The sequence below is a fragment of the Antennarius striatus genome, chromosome 8 (genome assembly GCF_040054535.1).
Source record: "Antennarius striatus isolate MH-2024 chromosome 8, ASM4005453v1, whole genome shotgun sequence".
NCBI lineage: Eukaryota > Metazoa > Chordata > Actinopteri > Lophiiformes > Antennariidae > Antennarius > Antennarius striatus.
Window position 1 is genome coordinate 592,593 of NC_090783.1, and position 24,775 is coordinate 617,367.

General features: G+C 42.7%; 1 protein-coding gene across 1 annotated transcript; it reads left to right on the forward strand.

The window, feature by feature from the left end:
* The first annotated feature begins 526 nt into the window (after window positions 1–526).
* LOC137600745 (complement C3-like) lies at window positions 527–24,741 on the forward strand. Its single transcript, XM_068322524.1, has 43 exons — window positions 527–681; window positions 2,380–2,581; window positions 2,714–2,882; window positions 3,146–3,240; window positions 3,346–3,434; window positions 3,533–3,615; window positions 3,699–3,786; window positions 3,923–4,025; window positions 4,170–4,290; window positions 4,563–4,678; window positions 5,059–5,205; window positions 5,607–5,706; window positions 5,802–5,896; window positions 8,042–8,233; window positions 8,414–8,569; window positions 9,978–10,107; window positions 11,350–11,418; window positions 11,734–11,931; window positions 12,054–12,174; window positions 12,269–12,357; window positions 12,464–12,603; window positions 12,738–12,950; window positions 13,597–13,660; window positions 13,745–13,834; window positions 14,888–15,094; window positions 15,218–15,293; window positions 15,370–15,529; window positions 15,627–15,722; window positions 17,151–17,301; window positions 17,668–17,753; window positions 18,608–18,685; window positions 18,784–18,939; window positions 19,035–19,097; window positions 19,217–19,298; window positions 19,444–19,492; window positions 19,731–19,821; window positions 19,947–20,036; window positions 20,249–20,351; window positions 21,924–22,013; window positions 22,090–22,182; window positions 22,302–22,385; window positions 24,201–24,345; window positions 24,510–24,741. Exons 1-43 carry the CDS (start codon window positions 605–607, stop codon window positions 24,649–24,651), a joined length of 4,989 nt encoding a protein of 1,662 aa, XP_068178625.1. The 5' UTR covers window positions 527–604; the 3' UTR covers window positions 24,652–24,741.
* Window positions 24,742–24,775: the final 34 nt, after the last annotated feature.

The window sequence follows — 24,775 nt, forward strand, 5'->3', positions numbered from 1 at the left end:
TGTTCATGAAATCTGGCAGGAAGTGACTGTAGACAAAGTCTGCTGATGGAATGGACAGACATCAGTGAGTGTCGACTGGACAAACTTTCCGGTAACATTTTTGTAAAGAATGTTTTGTTGTTGAATACCTGGGTGTTCAGTAATTTAGGAACATCTGTTGCATGTATTATAACAAGATCCATTCAAAATCTTGAATTCACTGAGTCACAGAAACATTTGAGTACTTCTCAAATGACTATTGGAGAACGTTCCCTGCTACTTTCATGACGCCGATTCCTGGTGTCCATGTTTTCCTCATGTGCAAATACAGTCTCAGAATAACAATTACGAAATTAGGAATTTCCTTAAAAATGCAAAGGAGCTGCTTCTCTTCACTGCTGCAATAGGTTAGTCAAATATTTAAAACTGTCATTGATTTCCCCGTTTATCTTTTTCGTCCGAGCAGAGATAGCAGGGAATTTCTCAACAGCTGCTGGGAAATCATGTGTTTGTCTGTTTGTGCTTCAGCATGTTCGCCAAGTACTTTGGAGCAGTGGAGTGAGGGAGGATTCTGGATAAATGGAAGGTTCTGCAGAGGGACAGCCGATCAGTATCGGGTAGGAGGATGAGGAAGACACTACTGGTGCTGGTGGCCTCGTTGGCCTGGGCCTCGTTCACTCGTCCGGCTGACGGAACTCCACTGTAAGTTCACCAGTGGAGCCAGCATTCATCCATTCACAGTCTTAAATACTGTGTTCGCTTTTTCGGATCACGGGGATTACTGGAGCCTATCCCAGCTGATTTACGGGCAAGAGCCGGGGTACACTCCAGGCACACTGCTGGTGTACCCGGAGTGTACCCCAAGAAGAAGAAATGTACTTTATTAATCTCTCTTGGGGAAATTATTTTTTGCAAAGCAAATTATTTGTAAATTGTATAAATTAATTATTTTTAATAAATAAATTATTTTCAAATTATTTCTAAATGTAAAAATAATGTTACAAATTATATTTTACCATTTTTTAACAAAATTATTATTACCGAAGCAAACCTGAAATATACTTTTTTGTTTGTCCAGCTTCATAATAATCAACAACAACATTAACAGGTTCTATTTTAATCGAGTTTATGGATACAAATACGAGTCGGTTATATTTTACAATCGTTCATAATTTGTCCTGTTTGCGGTTTCATGTCTGTGTGTCAGGGTAATGCGTTTTTTTTAGTCCGGTAAGGTGACCCCCTTTTCTTTCACAGTTTACATAGTGATGTGTTTTACCAGATGGCAAACAGACAACAGGTCTGTGATCAAACAAAGTATCGATTCAATGCTGGATCGTTGACAGTAATCCTTTCTCAACTCTTTGGAAAGGTTGTTCTTGATATCATCTGAGCTTTTTTTAAAAAAATTTAGGTCACTCCATCCTTTTAAATCACTGTAAATAGTAAAATAAATAGTTTTTTGCTATATTGCGGAATTTTGTTTTCACGAGTGGTCCTGGAATGCATTAACCGCAAATAACGAGGGTTTACTGCAATAATAAAAATGAAAATTGGTGAGAGCCCTAAGCCTGTTACTCTGCAACGAGCCGGTCCCATCTAGGGGTAACGGGAGACAATGACACTCTTAGGGTTTTGATCTGAACAAAACCTTCGGTTCTTTAGCTCAGTTGAGAGGTGTATCTTCAACGATGAGACAAATTGTATTCCAAACAAGGTTTACTGAAGAAATTCAGCAGTTTACTAGTTGGTGATGATACAGCATTGGGCTCTTCAACAGATGCAGCAACAAACCTCTGGAGAAGAGCCTCAAATGTTCGTTGACCGTGATCGTTATAGTGTTTGGGTTAGACTGTCCTTGAAGAATGAGCTCACCATCAGCCTGACTCAGCACAACATGTATTAGTTATAGTTATCTATCTGCTGTGCCTGTTCTGCACTTTTGTGTACAGAAAATTATGTAATAGACAAGAACTAAGTGCTGTGCTGTCTGTTTGTGTAAGCAGATGCGTTTTGTGGTCGTTTCCATTGTTCAATGGAAATTCCCAACAACACCTGACGTGTGTTCCCGACGACGTCCGGTCTACTCTGTAGTTTGGTTTTGTTTGGTCACTGCAGAAAATCCAACTTCACAAAGACAGGAGGTTTGAAATGGAAGCAGGAGTTTCATTGCTTTTTTGGTGATCTCAGGATATTCTGCTGGATTTTAATCCAGAACACTGGCACAATTGTGGGCACTTCATTTTTGGGGTAAAGGCTGATAAACTGTCGTGTGACCAAGACCTGTCAAGAGATTCAGGCACAGACCTGGTGGTTGGGGTCCGCTGAATTACAAAACTTTTATGTGCTCACATCCCATTTACAACCCTCACACATTTGTGTCTTCCCTCTGGTCTGCAGGAAGTTGATGTCTGCCCCCAATTTATTGCGGATTGGAACAGCAGAAAACGTCTTTGTGGAGTGTCAAGACTGTCCTGATGCTCATCATGACATCAACGTCGACATCCATGTGAGGAACCATCCAACCAAAACCACCAGGCTAGAAACGGCATCTGTGACCCTCACCTCAGCAAACAAGTTCCAGGCGTTCGCAAAAATAAAAGTAAGTAAAACACTTCCTCTTTGGGTTATAGCAACTGAGTCTACTGGATCAGATGAGCAAACACGGAATCTAGAGCCCCTCCATGTCCCTTGCTTCTAAAGCGACCTCCCTGCCTCCACCTCCTTCTTTCAGATCCCTCCCGGCGACTTCAGTAAGGACCCCAACGTCAAGCAGTACGTCTACCTGCAGGCTCACTTCCACAATCCTGACCAGCTGCTGGAGAAAGTTGTACTGGTGTCCTTCCAGTCTGGCTACATCTTCATCCAGACTGACAAGACCATCTACACACCCCAAAGCACAGGTGAGCCCAGATACCACAGGTGAGCCCAGATACCACAGGTGAGCCCAGATACCACAGGTGAACCCAGATACCACAGGTGAGCCCAGATACCACAGGTGAACCCACATCACCAAAAGGCACACCAACCCACCCCACCCACCCTGGCAGTTCCATCCAATAACCAGCCTTTAAAATGGTTAAACTCCAGGACAGACCCTTGATTTGTAGAGCGTTAGTCAAACAGATTCACTTTATTCCAACCTCTCATTTTCTCTCTATATCAGTTCTTTACAGGATGTTTGCAGTGACGCCCCAAATGGAGCCTGTGGAACCGGATGAGAAAAAAAAGATAGATGCTTCCATTGCCATTGAAATTGTGGTATTTATTTAATCTTTTCAAAGCATACAATTAATTGTATATTATGTGAAGAGTTGTAACCTGCAGAAGATCGCTGATGAAATGGTTTTATTTTTTAAAATTCAGACCCCTGAAGGCATCGTTTTACCTCATGATCCTGTGTCTCTGACATCAGGGATCTACACTGGAGACCACAAGCTGGGCGAAATTGTCAGGTGAGACTAAATAGCTGCTGTGTGAATGTAAATCTTTGAGTCTTATGAATATTTAAATTGGATTATAAATGTCTGTTTTTGCATTCGTCTTTGGGAAGCCCTGGGGTGTGGAAGGTGGTGGCAAAGTTCAGCAGCAACCCGAAGGAGAGCTACTTTGCTGAGTTCGAGGTCAAAGAATACGGTGAGCCCATCACCGACTGACATGAAGCTGTTCCAGTCCTCAGTTATTTGAGTTTACTAATTAGAATTCTAAACAATTTTCAGTGTTGCCCAGTTTCGAGGTGGAACTAACACCGGAGAAACCCTTTTTCTACGTGGACCGTCAGAACTTTATCATAAACATCGAAGCTACGTACGTGAAGATGTTTTTTTTTAGATGCTGTTGGTTCTAATGGAGGCGTTTGCTCTTCATGGGTTTCACTGTTCTGATTTGAACTCCACTGGTTTGCTTCAGTGTGATCTTAAATGTCTTTCTCTGTCCATTCCAGGTATCTGTTTGGGCAGAAGGTGACTGGGACGGCCCATGTGGTCTTTGGGGTTTTAAAAGACGACCAGAAACGGAGCTTACCAGGTTCTCTACAGAGAGTTCCGGTCAGCCTTACTTCATTTAATCTTTTGATTATTTTAAAACTGTTAAGTAGACATCCACAGTTACTTCAGTATTGTGTTAATCTGTCTATATAACATTTATTTATCTGTCTATGTAACACACCTACTCTAACGATGTCCCACTAGGTTGACAATGGCATTGGAGCGGCCACTCTGAAGAGGGAACACATCACTCAGACCTTCAAAAACGTTCAGGAATTGGTGGGGAGCTCCATCTTTGTAGCCGTCAGTGTTCTGACTGAGAGTGGTGAGAAAGACCAACGCTTTTTCTGCCTAGTCGGCGTGTTTGATCAACCTAAAATCTACACCCAACCGGTCAGATGGCCGTCTGCTGACTTGGGTTCCGCTCAAGGTTTCTTCCTGCTAATAAATGGGAGCCTTTCCTTTCCACTTAACTTTCTCCTGTGGGTCTAGTTGGGTTCTATGGCAGCAGCTCTTCCTCCGCTCCACCTGAAACACACCTGGACATGATGTTCTTGTTGTGATCTGAAACCTGAGCTGAATTTATTCGACTCCCAGGTGGTGAAATGGTTGAGACGGAGTTGAGAAGTATCCCGATTGTGACTTCACCGTACAGCATCCACTTCAGGAAAACACCCAAATATTACAAACCAGGAATGTCCTTTGATGTCATGGTAAAGTATATTTACATTTACTTTAAGTCCTTGTTTTCAATACTACACTAGAACTTAGCCAAAAGGCCGAGAAGCGACATTTTCATACATTTTAAAAACGAATAAATCAGAAATTTCTGAGAATATCCAATAAATGTAACCAGGTCCGTCAATCTTTAAGTAAAAAGATGATATAACCTCAACATATAACCAACATAAAACATATTCTATAAGTCTTCTGTAGTAACTCTAATTAATTTAATTGGTTCCTCGTTTACCACCGGAGTTACCACCTAAAATATCCTGCAATAAGCTTTATTTTTACAATCATTCCAGATGTTTAAAGGCGGTAGAACCATCACAACACACTTTATACTTCTTCCATCTGTTTCCATCATCAGGTTGAAGTTTCCAACCCAGATGGCACACCTGCACAAGGCGTTGCCGTGGTGATTGGTCCAGGCCAGGTCCGTGGCCAGACTGGAGAGAACGGCATGGCGAGGCTGACCGTCAACACAGAAGCGAGGACCGACAGTCTGAGAGTCACGGTGCAGAAATGACCCTACATGACCTTTTGTGTTTACGACCTTTGAGCCTCAACAAACTTTATAGATTGATTTTTAAAAAAAAATATTTAATGCAGCTTTATTTGTCTGAGTCAACACAGGTTCATGTCAGCTGCTGAGGACTAAAGTCCTTCCTGCCTGTTAGGGAGCATTGATCAATGTTGAAGAGACTGAAACTCACACATCACCAGATATTTAATAGTGAATCTGACGGTGGTGGCCAGCTGTCCTGTGTCACTTTGTGTGAAACGTCTTCTGTTGGTTTATTCCATGAATTCATTATTACTGTTAGTTACCAGAGAAGTCCTGGACGTGTGTTTGATCTGAGGTGGTTTTGTGTTAACTGTGTGTATTTGATGGTCTTTCCTCGTCTTTCATTGCAGGCAACGACCGACGACCCTCAGCTTTCACGTGAAGAGCAAGCATCAGCCAACATGTTAGCCCACCCGTATAAAACAAAGAACAACAACTACATCCACATTGGTGAGCAACGTGAGAACGCCATCAGGTGACGGTGCTGGTCCAACCGCTGAAGAGCTCCAGCGTTTAACACCCAGCTTTACGTTTCCTTCACACAGGTGTGGATACAGCTCAGCTGGCGCTGGGAGACAACCTGAAGATCAGCCTAAACCTGAACAGGCAGCCCGACGGAGACAGAGACATTACATACCTGGTGTGTGTCTGTCATTATATTCTGTATATTCAATATATTCTGTTTATATACCGTATATATATATAGCAGATACCTGTCATCAGATACCAGCAGGGTATCTGATGACCGGCAGTGCATACATGTTGATGGCTCGGACCTTGTTCTTGCCATTCAGCTGACTTCTCAGGACTTGCCTTACTCTCTGGAGGTATTTGGCTGTGGATGACTTCCTTGCGGCCTCCTCATGGTTGCCATTAGCCTGTGGGATTCCAAGGTATTTGTAGTTGTCCTTCATGTCTTCTATCCTGCCCCCTGGTAGGTTGACCCCTTCAGTTCTGATCATCTTGCCTCTTCTTGATACCATCCGGCCACATTTGTCTAATCCGAATGACATCCCTATGTCGTCGCTGTAGATCCTGGTGGTGTGGATCAGTGAGTCAATTTCTCGCTCATTCCTGGCGTACAGCTTGATGTCATCCATGTAGAGGAGATGGCTGATTGTTGTCCCGCTTCGGAATTGGTATCCGTAGCCACTCTTTGTGATGATGTGACTGAGGGGGTTCAGGCCTATGCAGAACAGCAGTGGTGATAGTGCATCCCCTTGGTATATGCCACACTTGATGTTAACTTGGGCAATTGGCTTGGAGTTAGTCTCCAGGGTTGTCTTCCACTTCCCCATTGAGTTCTTGATGAAGGCTCTTAGTGTCCTGTTGATCTTATACAGTTCCAGACATTCCAGTATCCACGTGTGTGGCATTGAGTCGTAGGCTTTCTGGTAGTCAATCCAGGCGGTGCACAAGTTGGTCTGCCTATTCTTACAGTCTCTGTGTACTGCTCTGTCCACCAGTAGCTGGTGCTTGGCTCCCCTGGTGTTACTACCAACTCCTTTCTGTGTCCCACTCATGTATTGATCCATGTGCCTACTCATCTTAGCGGCCATGATGCCTGACAGGAGCTTCCATGTTGTACTGAGACTGTACTTGGCCAGTAGTTGGATGGGGTAGATTCCTTCTGTGGGTCTTTCATGATCAGGACTGTCCTGCCTTCAGTCAACCATTCTGGGTGCGTCCCATCGCTTAGCAGCTGGTTCATCTGTGCTGCTAGACGCTCGTGGAGTGCTGTCAGCTTCTTTAGCCAGTATGTATGGATCATATCGGGGCCCGGTGCTGACCAACTCTTCATCTTTGACACTCTTTCTTGGATGTCTGCCATTGAGATGGTTACTGGTTCTTGTTCTGGGAGGCAGCTGTGGTCAGTCCTCAGGTCCACTAGCCACTGGGCATCGGTGTTGTGTGATGCTACTCTTTCCCATATGCCCTTCCAGTATTTCTCCACCTCAGCTCTTGGTGGGTCTGGCCGGATGCTATTTCCCTGCCACTGAGAGTAAACCTTTGCTGGTTGAGTGGAGAAGGTCTTGTTTGTTCTCCTGGCCTCAATCTCCTTGGTGTATCGCTTCAGTCGGGTAGCCAGAGCTGTTAGCCTCTGTTTGGCAGTTTCGAGTGCTTCAGGTATGGAGAGCTTGCTGTATTTCCTGGGTGCCCCTTTATTCACCATGTTCCCCTTCTGTAGCTCAGCTAGCTGGATGACTTCTCTCCGTGTCGCCTTTATCTTGGCCTCTAACCGTCTCTTCCATGGAGGGTATTGTTTGTTATGCCCTGTGTTGATCTTATATCCCAGCATCTCGAGGATTACTGTTGCTGTACTGTGGATCAGCTTGTTGGTCTCAGTTATGTTCCCTGTGGGGATGGTTCTTATTGCAGCATTCACATCTTCTAGCAGATCTTCTGAAGGTACTTGACAACTTAGCTTCAGTATTTGTCGGAGGCTCCAGGTTTCCATTTTTCGTTCCAGTTTTCGATTACGGATGTTGGAACACTGGGCTAACAGCTGTTTCTTTGTTAGCCTTGATTGTGGGTTTCGAAGCATCCATTGGTCCCACATCCGCCCCATATATCCCCTCCCTCTGGGATTACTCGTGTAGCATTCCAACAACTCCGTATTTTATATACTATATATCTATATCTATATATCTATATATCTATATATCTATATATATATATATATATATATATATATATATATATATATATATATATATATATATATATATATATATATATATATATATGTACACACACTTATGTGTGAATGTGTGTGTTTCCTCAGATCCTGAGCAGAGGTCAGCTGGTGAACAAGGGTCGTCACAGAACCAGAGGTCAAACCCTGATTTCTCTGATAGTTCTCATCACCAAAGAAATGCTTCCGTCGTTCCGGATCGTGGCGTACTACCACACCAACGACAACGAGGTGGTGTCCGACTCCGTCTGGGTGGACGTCAAAGACAGCTGCATGGGTTCGGTAAGACACACACACCGAGGTGGACGAGTGTGTGACAGCAGGATCATGGAGACAGGAGTAATGAAAATGCTGTTCGTTTCTCCCCATACACACACACACACACACACACACACACACACACACACACACACACACACACACACACACACACACACACACACACACACACACACACTTCAGCTGACACTGACGTCATCCAGACCTGCAGCAGCGTATGAACCTCGTAGTATGTTTGGTTTACGGGTCACTGGAGATCCAGGAGCCACGGTGGGCCTGGTGGCGGTGGACAAGGGCGTCTACGTCCTGAACAACAAGCACCGCCTCACCCAGAAGAAGGCAAGTCTTCACTTTACTTCACCGTGATTTACATCCATTCACTTAAAGCGCTTTGGTCCTATGTCTCAAAGTCACATTTCAGTCTGTCTTAAAGGGTTAATTCAGTCGGGCAATTGTAAGCGATTGTGATAAAATCATGATTAAGGATTATTTATAACAATGAAATAAATAGGATTGTTTGACACTGATTGTGTTAAAGTAGGACAAATTTGGTTGCTATGAAATGATAATTAATCGTTTAATCATTATTGATGGAACTATTTTCCATTACTATTAAAGTAACAATAAAAATGAAGCACAAACCTGAAAACAAATAACCAGTTTATTGGAAAATTAATGTTCATTTCACAAATCGGTCCTGTGTGATGTCATGTGTTCGATGGGGGGTGGGAGCTGAATCTACAGGGCTGTAAGGGGCTCAGATATTCAGGTTTGTTAGGGTTTATCTCTGAGAAAAAACCCTCTTGGGGTCTGTGGTCTTTGTTGAGACGCGTATCTTCAATGATGAGACAAGTTGTGGTACGAACAACTTTACTGAAGAAGTTCAGCAGTTTACGAAGCCGATGAGGATCCAACACTGGACTCATCAACCAACGTCTGCAGAAGAGTCCTGACCATGTCTTTGTAGTGTTGGGTTCAACTCTCTTTACGGGATGAGCTAACCGATAGCCCGACTCAGCTTAACGACTATCAGTTGCTATCTGTGTCCTTTTCAGTTTAGAACATTCTGTGGTGGACAAGGATCTCAGTGTTGTGCTATCTGTGTCAGCAGATGTGGTTTATGGTTGTTGGAAATTCCCAACAGTTTAAATCAACACAATGAGCCCCATGGTCACTTGGCAACATCTGATTGGGGTTTGGGTTTGGGTAAGGGTGTTGGTTTAGGGTTGGGGTTGGGGTTAGAGGTTAGGGTTTGAGTTGGGGTTAGGGTGTAAGGTTGGCGTTTGGTTTGGGGTTTGGGTTCGAGTTAGGGTTGGGGTTAGGGTGTAGGGTTGGGGTTAAAGTTGAGCTTTGGGTTGGGGTTAGGGTTAAGGTTGAAGTTGAGGTTTGGGTTATGTTAGGGGGTTAGGGTCAGGGTTGGGGTTCGTAAGTTGGACACTGTATCGCCTTGACTCCACAGTGAAGGAGAGGACATCCCTGAAGTGGTTCTCATACCACAGCTGATTGTTTGGGTGAAGGACTTTATCACCCAGGTAATTACAGTATGTTTACATCAGGGGTGGGGTCTCTCTTGCACTCCAGTTGTTTGACATTCTGGCCTTATCAGGCTTTTCCTTCATGCTAGTCTTCCTCTGGGCTTTCTGCTCGCTCGATCTTTCTTTGTCTTAAGCCTTTTACCATGTGACCCAACAATACAATACCTCACCTTTCTCTGTTTCTGTGTTTGCCTAACTTTCACTTTGCCCAGGTGTGGGATGTAGTGGAGAAGTATGACACCGGCTGCACACCAGGTGGAGGGAAGGATGGGATGGGTGTGTTCTATGATGCCGGGCTGTTGTTTGAATCCAACACAGCTTCTGGGACTCCCTACAGACAAGGTAAGAACTCTTTCTCTTCTCTCATGCCTGTCCTTAACATGCTGCTATTTGCTGTATTTATACTACTCAAAAAACATTTTGGGTGAAATTTCCGGATGAACCTAAAATGCTTTATAACCTTTATAGGTAAACTTACCCTAAACTTTCTCTGAATTTTTGAATGCACATATCCAACTGTTCAGGGTTTCAGTGCTTTTCGAACAACTTACTGGTCCAATCACAATTGGTATTCTTGGATTCGCCTTCTCGTCTCAGAACAAATTCCTTCATGCCAAAAAGTCAATAAATCTTACCTCAGAGTTCAAACAGATCATTTATTGTAGAGTGGTCAGAGTTGGATGCGTACAGAACACGAGATCTCGGGTTCCAGCTCCGCTCACACTCAGTCACAATCACAAAGCAGGAACCCCGAACAATGATCCAGGTTCCTTTTATAGTTGTCGCCAAATGGAATAGAGTATTTTTTCTCAGAACTACCCATCTAACTCCATATTTGGTGTCTCCTAAACTAACTATATGATTGGATAAGTAAATACGTCACACGATCCTTGTAAAAGACAAAATGTGGGTACTTGTAAAAGATAAAAGGTTGGTACTCACCACGGGTAAGCTGAAGAATGCATTTGCATCCTATAGTTTGCTACTACAACCAAGCATACTGTGCCAAGCATGCCATAGAGCAATTCATATGGAGTACAGTTCAGCAATCTTAAGTGTTATTACATAAGCACACAAAACCCTTCAATGTCTTAGCAGTCATAAACTCATGAGACCAAGACAAGACCTAACAATTGATTAACAGAACCTCACCACTGCAAGGCTTAAAGGGAATGTTCTCCAATGGAAGTTGCTACTGAGCTACTAGCATCAAAGATGAGATAATTATTTTTATTATTGTTGTTTTTAGTTGTAGTAGAAGTAGTAGTGGTGTCAGGGAAGGATGACTGATCTGCCAAGTACCTATACAGTAGTAGCTTGACAAACGAGCGACTCGACATACGTGTTTTTGAGATTTGAGCCATTGGTTGGACTCGTAAGTCAGCAAAAACCTGAGTTTCGAGTCGTGCTTCAGGACACCATGGCCAATTAACGGAATACAACATCAGCTGAGACCGGATCTCGTTCTTATCTTATATTTTGAGGTTCTACTGTAGGTTCTACTGTAGGTTCTGCTGTAGGTTCTACTGTAATGTAAGTGAGACAATGTGTTTGTCTCATAACATTTTGTGCTCTTGGTTTCAGAACAGAAATGTCGGACTGTAAGCAGAAAGAAACGAGCCAATACAATCATGAATGTCACGACCACCTTATGTAAGTAATGCTGCTATGTAACTAATGATGCTAAAGACACACTTTTGTTCACCAAAATTCTCATTACTTGATGTTTCATGCCATTGGCCATCCGTTATTTCAACCTCTTTCCTCATTCCGATACTTATTCTGCAGTTGAGACAGACAGATCTCGTGGATATGGTCTAAGAATTTCAATTATGACAATAACTTGAAGAATAACTTGCACTTTTAATATTCCCTGTTTTAAATTTGTTGATAGAGAACCTTGTGTAACACCTGGTTTTGGACATGTCCACCACTGACTTGCTCCTCTGTTGACCTTTTTCTTTTCAGTGAGTCATTATGATGACAAATTGCAGCGTTCCTGTTGTCATGACGGAATGAAAACTATTCCTGTCAAATACACGTGTGACATTCGCAGCGAGTACATTACTGATGGTCCAGACTGTGTAAAGGCCTTCTTGTATTGCTGCAAAGAAATGGAAAGCCAAAGAGCTCAGATGAAAGAGGACAACCTCCAGCTGGCTCGCAGTAAGAGACAAGAAAAGGGGTTCAGGGTAGCCCTGAGTGGGTTCTATCGGTGGTCATAATACGGATTAGAAAATAATTTCTGTCTGCAATGAAAAATTAATGACCTTTCAATGACATGTTAGGTGAAGACGATGACGACAGTTACATGGACAGAAATGTTATAACGACTCGCACACAGTTCCCTGAGAGTTGGCTGTGGTTCGATATCGAACTGCCTGCTTGCCCTGCAGCGACGCCCAACTGGTGAATCCATTTAAACCAGGAAGATGTCAAGCTAATTTTCCTCTCTTAATGCGCAAATAAATAATAAATACATAAATAAATTGATTTGTTCCAGTGATCCCACATCGCATTTGGAAAAAGTACCTTTACAAGACTCAATCACAACCTGGCAGTTCACTGGAATTAGTCTGTCAAGAACTCACGGTGAGGATAAAGTGATGGAAATCATTTGTAGTGTTAATCCCACCTTTTATAAAGTTAAAAAAATTCTATTTACATGCCTGTTTTTTGTGTTCCTCTTATCTTAAAGGAATCTGTGTTTCTAAACCATTGGAAGTGATTGTCCGAAAGGACTTCTTCATTGACCTACGAGTACCCTACTCTGCTGTCCGTGGAGAACAGCTTGAAATTAAGGCAATCCTCCATAATATCCGCCCTGACGAGGCTACTGTAAGTCAGGGTCGCCCACATCCGTTATTTTTGACCAAACTTGTTGTTAGAAGTTCTGAATTGTGTCTAAAGGGAAACGCTACCGTGAGGTGACCCAAGGCGATCTGAGTCTGTCTCTTTGTCTGTTTTTGAAGGTGCGTGTGGATCTGACCGAGGAACCACATTTGTGCAGTTCCGCCACAAAACGTGGGAAATATCGACAGGAAGTCAAAATGGCGCCTGAATCTACCCGTTCTGTGTCCTTTATCATTATCCCCATGAGAATAGGACAATATCGTGTTGAAGTCAAAGCAGCTGTTAAAGACTCGTCCCTCAGTGATGGAATCATGAAGATGCTGCGGGTGGTGGTAAGAGGACCCGACTCCCTGCAGTGGGTCTAGATTTCATACAACCTTTCTCCTGCAATGAAATCTACAAATGTGTTTTGTCTTCAGCTTTGAATTTGATCTCCAACATGTGAGATCATGATTTGACAGTTTGCAAAGTTACCTGTGAAGACTTGCCAACGATACTTTATCTGGGACATTGTGTCCACAACAATCCACACCATACATTTATTGTGCCTCAACTCAAGGATGAGGAAAACAAGGATACATGAATACCATTGAATGAAGACAGGTTAGGACGGCACTTCCTGCCTACACTCTGGCATCATTAAGCACTGGTTGCCAACGAGCAAACATGGAAGTCAGAGTTGATTAGTTGATAAGTAGCTTCATGTAGGAATACCAGGAGTAAAGCTTTTACAACGGTAAAACTGTTGCATTAATTCAAACCCTAGTAAAGACTCTTGGAATGTAGGAGTATTTGAAACAGAACAGGTTTGATGAAATGACAGAAACGTGGGCAAAATTGTTGGTACCCCAACTTCTGACCAAATCTGACAAATACCACCAATCACACTTAGCAAATATTTGGCACTCCAGAATGTTAAGATTTTTAAAAAGCAGTTGTGAATTTTCATCTATGTTCAAAAAAATTTTTTTTTTCCAGCCTGAAGGTGTGCTGGTAAAATCTCCCCAGATTGTAGTTCTGGACCCAACTAAGAAAGGTGTAGGTGAGTTCACCATGAAATGTGTATCAGTAATGTTTAGTAGGGTTGTGTATACAACATATTAACCCCCACTGTTTATTCATCAAGGTGGCAAACAAGAAGAAACTATCAACAGTGGAATCCAAAAGTCCAGTTTGGTACCAAACACACCAACTAGCACCCAGATCTCTGTGACAGGTTAGTTATAAACATTGGTATGAGTCAACAGAACAAACTTCGCCCGTCATCTCATCCAATTACGTTATCTAGCAATGTTTGGGGTTGGAACAGAAGCTGGACTTCAAAGTCAAAGTCAAAGTCAGCTCTATTGTCAAATGTACCATATACTGTATGCACGACATACAGTATATAATGAATATAATGCAGTCCTCTCTGACCCACAGTCAACAGGCAGCACAACACAGGCAGTATGTCTGTGTAGGTTCTCAGTCATCCAGGTCATGGTTATCCAAAAGCTGTTGAGTCGATCCACTGGACGTTAAGAAAGTTCTTGAAGACGTTTCATCTCTCATCCAAGAGACTTCTTCAGAAGTACTACTCAGGCAGTACAACAGACAGCACAGCACAATAATTAACAATTATTTCCAGCACCCAGCGATAGACGTGATCCACCTTCAGTGAGTGTCAGCGCAACAGCAGATTGAGATAAGAACAGTCTGAGGAACTACACACTTGAGTTGCCCCAGCAACTGTTGTTTTCAGTCATTGATTCATTCTTGTAGTGAGAGTGCTATACCTCAGCGATAACTGAAATAAAGACTCAGGAGCAGCAGAAGTATGGTTGACAGCCAAAACGGGAATTATTTAATTTGACATCATAACACCAGTTCAGTCGGGAAAACAGCACTGAATTCATCTCCCATGACCCTTTTATACCTCACATGTCCACATTCGTGTGTGTGTGTGTGTGTGTATGTGTGTGTGTGTGTCTTTTCCTTGATGTGAAAACAGGAAACATTAGATTTCAAAGCAAACGCCCAAACCCCCGTCACCAACCTAACGTCACCGTGACCCTTTCCGGTTTTACACAATCAGGTTCTTACTGCCAAAAACTGACCATCTGTTTCCTCCTGATTTGTATAACTATTTTATAACCATATTATTTGCCACCACATTCTCCATACTGTTTCCTCTGCGTTCGTGGGTCACGGGGGTTGCTGGAGCCAATCCCAGCAGACTTATGAACCTTCTTCTTCATAATGTTGTTTCTGTTCTTCTGTTTGCACGCAGGGCGAGAACAGGTATCTGCTTTGGTGGAGAACGCAATCAGTGGGAATTCAATGGGTAGTTTGATCCAGCAGCCCGACGGATGTGGCGAGCAGAACATGATCAAAATGACTCTGCCTGTCATCGCAACCATGTATTTAGATAAAACCAACCAGTGGGAAACCATTGGGTTTCAGAAACGTAACGAAGCCCTCCAACATATCAAGACTGGTAGGTTTTGTTGGACTGTAACGGTCGTTATAGTGACTCCTCAAACTGGCTTTCAATGGAAACTAGTCAGTGCAGACTTGATCACCTGTCAGTACCGACACTGTGGCTTTCGTTTGCGTCTAGGTTATCAGAACCAGCTGGCCTATCGTAAAAAGGATGGGTCTTTTGCTGTCTGGGCCCACCACCAAAGCAGCTCCTGGTGAGGCACCTGGAGGTCCGTCAGCTCAGGACTTTTTACACAACGTCCACTAACTGGAGTTCCTCTCCCTTCACAGGCTGACGGCATATGTCATCAAGGTGTTCTCCATGGCAACCAATCTGGTGGCAGTTGATCGTGACGTCATCTGTGACGCGGTCAAGTACCTGATTCTGAATGCACAGCTGCCTGATGGGATGTTTAAAGAAGTTGGAAGTGTCTACCACGGAGAAATGACTGTGTGTACTGGTTTCATCAGCATCAGTTCCTTGTTCTATAAAGTGGCTAACTGATGCTAATCAGTCACATGACTTGGCTTGATGTTGTGTTTTCTAGGGGGATGTGGCCGGGACAGATAAAGAAGTCTCCATGACGGCCTTCTGCCTGGTCGCCATGCAGGAGTCACGTCCCATTTGTGGCGCCACCGTTAACGTGAGTACCGGTCACTCAGTCCAGTTCAGTTCTGGGTCAGTTATATGTAGTACACAGTGATCTCCCGCGTATTCGCACTTCAAGAAGCACAGCTTCACTACATTGTGAATTTTTACTTGGTGGGATGTTGATAGAGAAGTACAGAGAAGGCCAGAGGGAGCTGCATTGTGTTTTTGTAGAGGATTTGAAGTACTTAGGGTCAACAGTCCAGAGCAATGGAGAGTGTGGAAAAGAGGTGAAGAAGCGTGTCCAGGCAGGATGGAACGGGTGGAGGAAAGTGTCAGGTGTGATGTGTGATAGAAGAGTTTCAGCTAAAATGAAAGGAAAGGTGTACAAAACTGTGGTGAGACCAGCGATGTTGTTTGGTCTAGAGACAGTGTCCCTGAGGAAAAGACAGGAGACAGAGCTGGAGGTAGCAGAGATGAAGATGCTGAGGTTCTCTCTGGGAGTGACCAGGATGGATAGGATCAGGAATGAGTACATCAGAGGGACAGCACATGTTAGAGGTTCTGGAGATAAAGTCAGAGAGGCCAGACTGAGATGGTTTGGACATGTCCAGAGGAGAGATAGTGAATATATTGGTAGAAGGATGCTGAGTTCTGAACTGCCAGGCAGGAGGCCTAGAGGAAGACCAAAGAGGAGGTTTATGGATGTAGTGAAAGAGGACATGAAGGTAGTTGGTGTGAGAGAAGAGGATGAGAAGACAGGGTTAGATGGAGGACACTGATTGGCTGTGGAGACCCTGAAGGGGAAAGCCCAAAGGAAAAGGAGTCACATGATACCGTACGCGCATGCTATTGGCTGACAGCATCCATGTGTGTACTGCATTCCAAGACTCACGGAACGCAGCACACCTATTTATATATACAGTAGTGTATATATTAAATGTGGTAAACACATTACATATAGTATATACATTGAATATGGTATTTACATTATATATTGTATATGCATTATATATACAATAATGTATATACAGTGATCCCTCGCGGTATTTATCCTTTATTTAATTTATCTATTTATTTAATATAACAGACTTCACACCTTTACAATATCTATGGCATCAACAACAACATCGGAAAAAAGGGGCTGAGGGGTGGAAGCCAATAGGCGTGTGAAATTCACGTCCCCGAGAATCAACAAACATCTCTCATTGCAATAATATTTCCTTCAGTTTAAATTTTTCTGCATGTTCATATGTGATAAATGACATAATTTTAGGTTGTCTGTAGGGTGACTAGTGACGTCTGTGTGGGACGACAGATGAGGAATTATTATTCTGATCATTTCTCGTGTTTTTTCTGCATAAGTGTACAAAAAGCGTTCCCCCCCCCAAGAATCAAAAATGCATTCTGGTTCTGATTCTGGTTCTGGTTCTGATTCTAGTTCTGGTTCTTTGTTCTTCGTCCTACCTTCTTATATTTACAGAGTCTTCCCAGCAGTATAGACAAATCAGTTACATTTTTGGAGAAGAATTTGCCGACCCTCACCAACCCGTACTCTGTCGCCCTGACGTCTTACGCCCTGGCCAATCAGAACAAACTGAATCGTGAAATCCTCTACAGGTTTGCCTCCCCAGGTGAAAAATCATTTATTACCATTAAAGTATACCTGTTCTTGTTCTTGTTTTTCTTCGCCTTTCAGTTTATAACATTACATATTGTGGAATAATTATGATTTTTAGAGAGCTGGATATGTTCAGTATGATCTGATCATTTTTACTCATTAGTGACCAAACACACCAGACATGTAACATACTTTATGCTTAAGGTAAAAACGGTCTCTTTGACATAGTCTGGTAATCAGAACTGACTTGTTAAGCTTATATGTCAACCTTCAATTTCTGCTGATTACTTATGTTTTTTAACAATTTACGGATAACAAATTTAAAGTTTTTTAGGAATATAAAAAGACATTTATGCTTGTTTTTGCATTCACTTTCTAGAGTTGACTCACTGGCCAGTACCTAAGGGACGTGTCTACATGCTGGAAGCCACAGCTTATGCTCTTCTTGCTCTGGTCAGGGCCGAGGTGAGCATCACCCACCTGGATGTTACTGGATTCAGTGCTAACAGTTGTTATGGTTCATGCTGGCTCCCTGAAGGGGTTTGAGACAAAAGTCGTCACGTCTGTCAGGTCGCATCTATTTTTGTCTGTTCTTCAGTAATCGGCAGTAGAAGTGGTTTGTTTTGTCAAAAACACCAGATTTAGACCACAAAACTTAGAATAAAATATTTTTGTGAAATGATGATTCCAGCAGGACGGTGATTTTGAGGCTAATGTTTTTTTGCGTCAGTGACGCCTCAAACATCTGAGAAAGAGTTTGTGTTGATAAAAGATTTTTTATTTTTTGTGGTAGCCGATATAATGAATCTAGAGGGCAGAAATCAGGGCTCATGGGCTCCTCAATAACTGTCATATATTTTCTGTTCTTTGTCTTCTATCGCTATCCTCTCTCTGCACCACTGCCACCTACAGGGGATCAGTTGTCACTGCACGAGTGTAGAAGTCTGACGTAGAATAGAGTAGAAAGCCTTTATTGTCACCATACATAGTACAATGAGATTTTGGGCAACTCCTTGCAGTGCAATAATTAAGTACAAGTATATACAATCGTTAACGCTTTTAATTATTTACAAAGTGTTTACATAGAATTGATGTAGGAGCTCTGCCAGACCCCCCACCTAAGAAACACATTGACGTCAATGCCAGTCATTGGTTGAAACCCCATTGATGTCGACGACACAATGACATGAAAATGTTTATAATGGTTAAGTTTCAATTCTCATCACAAAGTGATTTACGGTAGGAGCTCTTCGGTAGGCTTGCGGAGCTTGTGGGTTGTGATATAAAGTCTAAATACCTGTTGTTATCTGCTGATGAAGATGTTTGAAGATGCCAGACCTGTGGTCCGATGGTTCAACCAGCAGCAGAAGGTGGGCGGAGGGTACGGATCAACCCAGGTATCAATCCTCTTTAAAACACCTCCATTTTTAATCTGGGTTGATGACACCCAAAACAAACCCTTGTTTTCTCATGGTGCTCATTTTGTTCTCTGCAGGCAACGATAATCGTATATCAGGCTGTAGCTGAATACTGGGCTAGTGCCAAAGAACCAGAATATAATCTGGATGTGGACATCGTGGTGCCGGGCAGGGCAAAAGCTGATAAGTTCAACTTCAACAGACAGAACCACTACGCCACCAGAACGTCTAAAGTAAGAACACGATCTGACGAAACACAAGTAGGGTCAGTGCCGGCACCAGTGACGGTGTGTCTCCTGCTAAGCTTTGGGCATTTTACCTCTGATAGATGAATGAAATCAACCAGGACGTCAGAGTCGTTGCCAAAGGCACAGGAGAAGCAACCCTGACCGTAAGTAAAGACATGCTGAAGTTTTCGATGCCAAACGAGGTCCTTAGAACTTCTGTGTGTAGAACACGGTGAAGACTTGTCTTGGATCATCTCATTCAGGTGTTCTCTCCGTGTGACAGATGGTGTCGCTGTATTACGCCATACCCGAGGAGAAACAGAGCGACTGTGATAAATTCAACCTGACGGTGGAGCTTCTCCCAGGTGAGCCATCGTCACTGGACGTTCAGGGGCTGGCCTGCTTCCTGTCGGCGTCCACTTCCTGTTTGTCTACCGTTCATCGTTCAACATTTATCAAACGCACAGAATAACATTGACTGATCACTAATCAATCACATGTCTCTTACAGATAAAATTGACACAAACGAGATAACATACATGCTGAAAATAGAGATTTTGTAAGTGCATCTGTCTGTCTGTCTGTCTGTCTGTCTGTCTGTCTGTCTGTCTGTCTGTCTGTCTGTCTGTCTGTCTGTCTGTCTGTCTGTCTGTCTGTCTGTCTGTCTGTCTGTCTGTCTGTCTGTCTGTCTGTCTGTCTGTCTGTCTGTCTGTCTGTCTGTCTGTCTGTCTGTCTGTCTGTCTGTCTGTCTGTCTGTCTGTCTGTCTGTCTGTATTGACCTCCATCCCTCTATCCAGGTATAAAGACAAGGAGCGGGACGCGACCATGTCCGTGTTGGATATCGGTTTATTAACTGGCTTCAGTGTGAACACAAACGACCTGGACTCAGTAAGTCAGTGTAGAGACTCACACATAAAGCATGTATGATTCATCTGGTGAACACGTGTTCCTGACCGTCTGGTGAACACGTGTTCCTGACCGTCTGGTAACATGTCTTATTCTTGTGTGTGTAGCTCTCCAAAGGCCACGCCCGCACCATTTCTAAGTATGAGATGAACACGGCGCTGTCAGAGAGGGGTTCCCTCATCATCTACCTGGACAAGGTGAGACTCCATCGTCTCTCTTTTCACTCTCTTGGGTCGGTTCTGATTCTGGACCGTTCTTTACTACGGCTCTGTCAGCCATTCTGTGTCTAGAGTCTATCCAACCAGCAGAACCAAAAGAACATTCTTAAAATATTCTTATATTGGGACTGGTTCTGATTGGAAACCGGTTCTGTTCTCAACCCTACAACATATTTTACATCTCTTGACAGGTGTCTCACACTCGTAAGGAAGAAATCTCATTCAGGATCCATCAGCAGCTGAAAGTGGGCGTCTTGCAACCAGCGGCTGTGTCTGTCTATGAATACTACGACCGTGAGTCTCCATCACTGTGTTCCTCACATGGACGTTCTCTGATGGACTGTAGTTACTTAAAAAAAGAAAATATAAACATTATATATATATGTGTGTGTGTGTGTGTGTGTGTGTGTATATACATATATACCTGTATATGTATGTATATAACTTCTCTAAATTTCCACTTGCTCTTTTGACAGGTGCCTTTTCCTTTGACGTTAGCTCCTTTCCCAATCTCATGATTAGTTAGCTTTCTTTCTCCAGTTAGCCTAACATTCATGTGTATGTGTGTGCGTGCGTGTGTGTGTGTGTATATACAGTATATATATATATATATATATATATATATATATATATATATATATATATATATATATATATATATATAATATGCTGTATATATATGTCCCTCTCACCCTAGTGGGGTGGTATCTGTGTGTCATCCTTAAGCTCGGGTCCTCTACCAGAGGCCTGGGAGTCTGAGGGTTCTGTCAGTATCTTAGCTGTTCCTAGGACTGCGCTCTTCTGGACTGAGGCTTCAGATGTTGTTCCAGGAATCTGCTGGAGCCACTCTTCCAGTTTGGGGGTCACTGCCCCAAGTGCTCCTACTACCACGGGAACCACTCATTAGTCGCGGCTAATGCGTTCCAGGACCACCGGCAAAAAGCAAAAATCCGAGATATAGCAATGAACTATTTATTTTACTATTCAAAGTAATTTAAACATTAATCAACCCTCCCCATATCGATATTAAACTACTTTCTATCTGTATTACCTTTTCCCACACTCTGATAGACTGTTTAAAGCACTTTTGTGAGGAACTGTGTGTCGGATCACAGTGCACACACACATGCTGTCAGCAAATAGCATGCTCGGACGATCTCACGTGACTAGAGCTCATGGGAGACACTTGCTCCTTGCCTATTGCTGTCTCCCTTGTCCTCGACGAGATGAAATTTACATCACATCAAGGACAATATATAATATGAACATAATTTGAAAAATCCACGATGGAGTAAAGCTGCACATCTTGAAGCATGAATAAGCAAGGGATTACTGTATATACTGTACATATATACATAAATATACATATACATAGACACATATATATATATGTGTATATATTTGTGTGGGTGTGTCCATATCCCCAGTGTATACACACACATATACATACTGTATACAGTTTATATACATGTACTCTGTATACACTATATATATGTACATACACTATGTGTATATGTGTATGTACACTATGCTCATTTGGGGTGCGACCCCCTGTGCGCGAACCGTCACTCTGTCTCCCCCTACTGTTTCTTGTGTGATGTGTTACTAATTGCATGCCTCCAGGCCCCTAGTGTGTTGAGTTCAGGGGCCTGTATTCAAAAACTATATGTGTTTGCATGACTAACCAAAAAATGTAACCACATGCAACAAGAGTGTAAAGATAATTTCCCCACGTGTGGACGAATAAAGTGGATTTAATCTTTAATCTTTATATATGTCTGTATGTATATTTATATATACATCTAGATATATACACGTTTATATAGTTATGTATGTATATTTAAATAGCATTGCTTTGTCTTGCAGAAACACATTGTGTGAAATTCTACCATCCGGAGAGAACAGCTGGACATTTGATGAGACTTTGTACAAACGATGAATGCACCTGTGCTGAAGGTATAGTATCTGACTATATCTACCAGACTGTAGTCATGCAGATCTACAGATCATCAGCTGTATTGTTCACCTTCAGAGAACTGCAGTATGCAGAAGAAAGAAAAGATCAGCAATGATGTCCGAACGGATATGGCGTGTGAGGTGACTCCAAACAACAAAGTAGACTATGGTAAGAGTCCCAGTGGGTCGATGCATTGCTGTCCTCCAGAAGAGGAAGTGTTGATGTGGGTGTTGGTTCTAGAGCAGGAAACGTAACCGTCGACCACCTTTGTGTCTGTCTGTCCTCAGTCTACAAAGTGAGGCTGGAAGAACGAATAGACAAGAAGTCAACGGACATTTACACAATGCAAATACAGGAAGTCATTAAGGAAGGTTGGTATATTTCTGTGCACTGCATACAATTCCAGATGTTTTCCCCAAGGGTTCTCCAAGTTGAGTTATAGGAAGAGGGGGCGTCATCATATTTTACAGTCTACTATATCAAATCTTGATTTACCGTTTTTTCCGCACTATAAGGCGCACCTAAAGGCTAAAATGTTCTCATAATCCCGTAGTGTGCTTTATAATCCGGTGCGTTTTATATATGGATTAATATTCATATTAATATTGGTTAAAAACACGATCGCTGAAAAAAAGCCGGCAGTCTGGCCGCCAGTCATGCTGCACTCCGCCACCAGGGGGCCCCCTCACAAGGCACTCGGGCCCACGCCCCCTAACAACGGTAGTCAAGGGGCGTCACCGAAGTCCCGGCTCTGACTGAGCTGCTCTCAGACGGTAGAGCAGACTGTAGGAGCACCGGTGGTTACGTAGGAAAACATGAGGAACTTTCAACAATTCTATGAATAAAGTCTGACTGACTGATCTCAGTATTTCTAACTATTTGGCGTCAGAAATAACCCACTTTAAACTGAACTGGTCTAAAAACCCCATTGTGCTGTCATCTGGAGTCTAGTGACGGTCCATTCTATTAGTCTGTGGAAACACACGGAGAAACTGGCATAAAGGTGAATGAAGACCCTCAAGGATGAACATCCAGCCTTTTCTGAAATATAAAGAGCAGTCACTGCTAGACAAAGGTGTCAGGTGTGCTGCATTGATTTACAAATGTAGCTGATAGCTCTGGGGGGGCAGAGGGGGGCATTCAGGCTTGTGTATTCTGTCTGCAGCGACGTGCGGTGAGATTCACGGCGGTGAGACACCGACGTTAAAGTCAGTTCTAGGAGTAAAACAGCGTCACGTTTGACAGTAAATTATCAGCCTGACATTAAAACTAGTTAAAAATTGTTGAGGACACACAGCAGCAAATAGCTGCACCTCACCTCCGACTGGACTACCGATCGATCGAAACAATATTTAATTAATAAACGAAGACGAACGTCGGAGCTTAAATATCTGCTTCGAACTTCAGATCAGGAAATAATCCGCTCTGTTGGCACTGACTGCACTCGTAATGAATTTAACCAGTTTTTAATGTCAGGTTTTTTAATATGCGTCTTGACTTCTTTCTAAGATGGCAAAGTGATCAAGTGATCAAGTTTCCTTGATGAGGCTCAGAATGGATTATTGATATAACAATAGGGGCCATTCAGAGGTAGTCAGGAAGTCATGAATGCAGTCATGACTGCCTGAGCAGCGCGGCTCTATCTAGTGGACAGATTGCGCAACTACAGCCGCTGCAGTTTATCAAATAATTTTATTTATTTTTATTGTGCGCACCTTATAATCCGGTGCGCCTTATATATGAAATAAATTATAAAACAAACTAATTATTGAGGGTGCGCCTTATAGTCCAGTGCGCCTTATAATGCGGAAAATACTGTACTTTATTTGCCCGCATCACCAGAAACCATCAGTCAGGAAATCATTGTGTACATCAAATGGTGAATTGGTCTTCCCTTGATAAAGTTTATTTACAGTATCTTATTACAAGTTTGAAATAAAAATATAGAAAATGTTATTATTAAAACTTAATTCAATTATCTAAATATTTAATTTAATTATAGTACGACATTAAGGTATCCCTTCATCTTACTCTTCCTTTTTCACATGGATCAGTTAGTGGCCCTTGATATGTTAGCCAAATACTAACTTTAGCATCGGTAATCATGATTCAACACACAAAATTTGCAATGCGTGCTGAGATAACCGCATAATCGTTCAGGCGTGTTTCCGTTCTTTTGATGACAGGAAGTTACGATGTGGGCCCTCTGGGAAAACTACGAGTGTTTCTCAGTTATCCACACTGCAGGGAGTCTTTAGATTTACAAACAGGCAAAACCTACCTAATCATGGGCTCATCGAAAGATATTCGCAGAGACGACAAACAGCAAACGTAAGTGTGTTCACATCTTGACTTTAACTGGTTCCATAACTAATTTAACCTGTCTTGTTCTCAGGTTTACTAGTAGCTTTTGCTAACAATTGATTAAATTAGATAAACACGTCTTCGAGGAACTTGTTTTCCACACACCTGTACTAATGAATCTTGTTCCTCAGGTATCAGTACATACTTGGTGAGTCCACCTGGATCGAGTACTGGCCCAACAGCGCCGAGTGTCAGAGAGACGAGAACAGATCCGTTTGTCTGGGAATGGAGGAACTGATGCAGCGGTATTTACGCTTTGGATGTCAGAATTAGTGGAAATCTTCTGATCTCACTTTGCTCTACTCTGTTGTAAAATGTGGACTGGGATGAAATTAAAGAACTGGAAGATCTGAGGAAACTAAAGTGTCCTAATCTCCTTGTCTCCTTATTCTTTATT

What these genes read in the sequence shown, in the direction of transcription:
- LOC137600745 (XM_068322524.1), top strand. Translation starts at nt 605, where the DNA reads ATGAGGAAGACACTACTGGTGCTGGTGGCCTCGTTGGCCTGGGCCTCG. An exon ending in AAGCTGGGCGAAATTGTCAG is followed by an intron (nt 3,435 to 3,532) that starts GTGAGACTAAAT and finishes GTCTTTGGGAAG; the next exon opens with CCCTGGGGTGTGGAAGGTGG. An exon ending in TTGCTCTGGTCAGGGCCGAG is followed by an intron (nt 17,754 to 18,607) that starts GTGAGCATCACC and finishes CTGCTGATGAAG; the next exon opens with ATGTTTGAAGATGCCAGACC.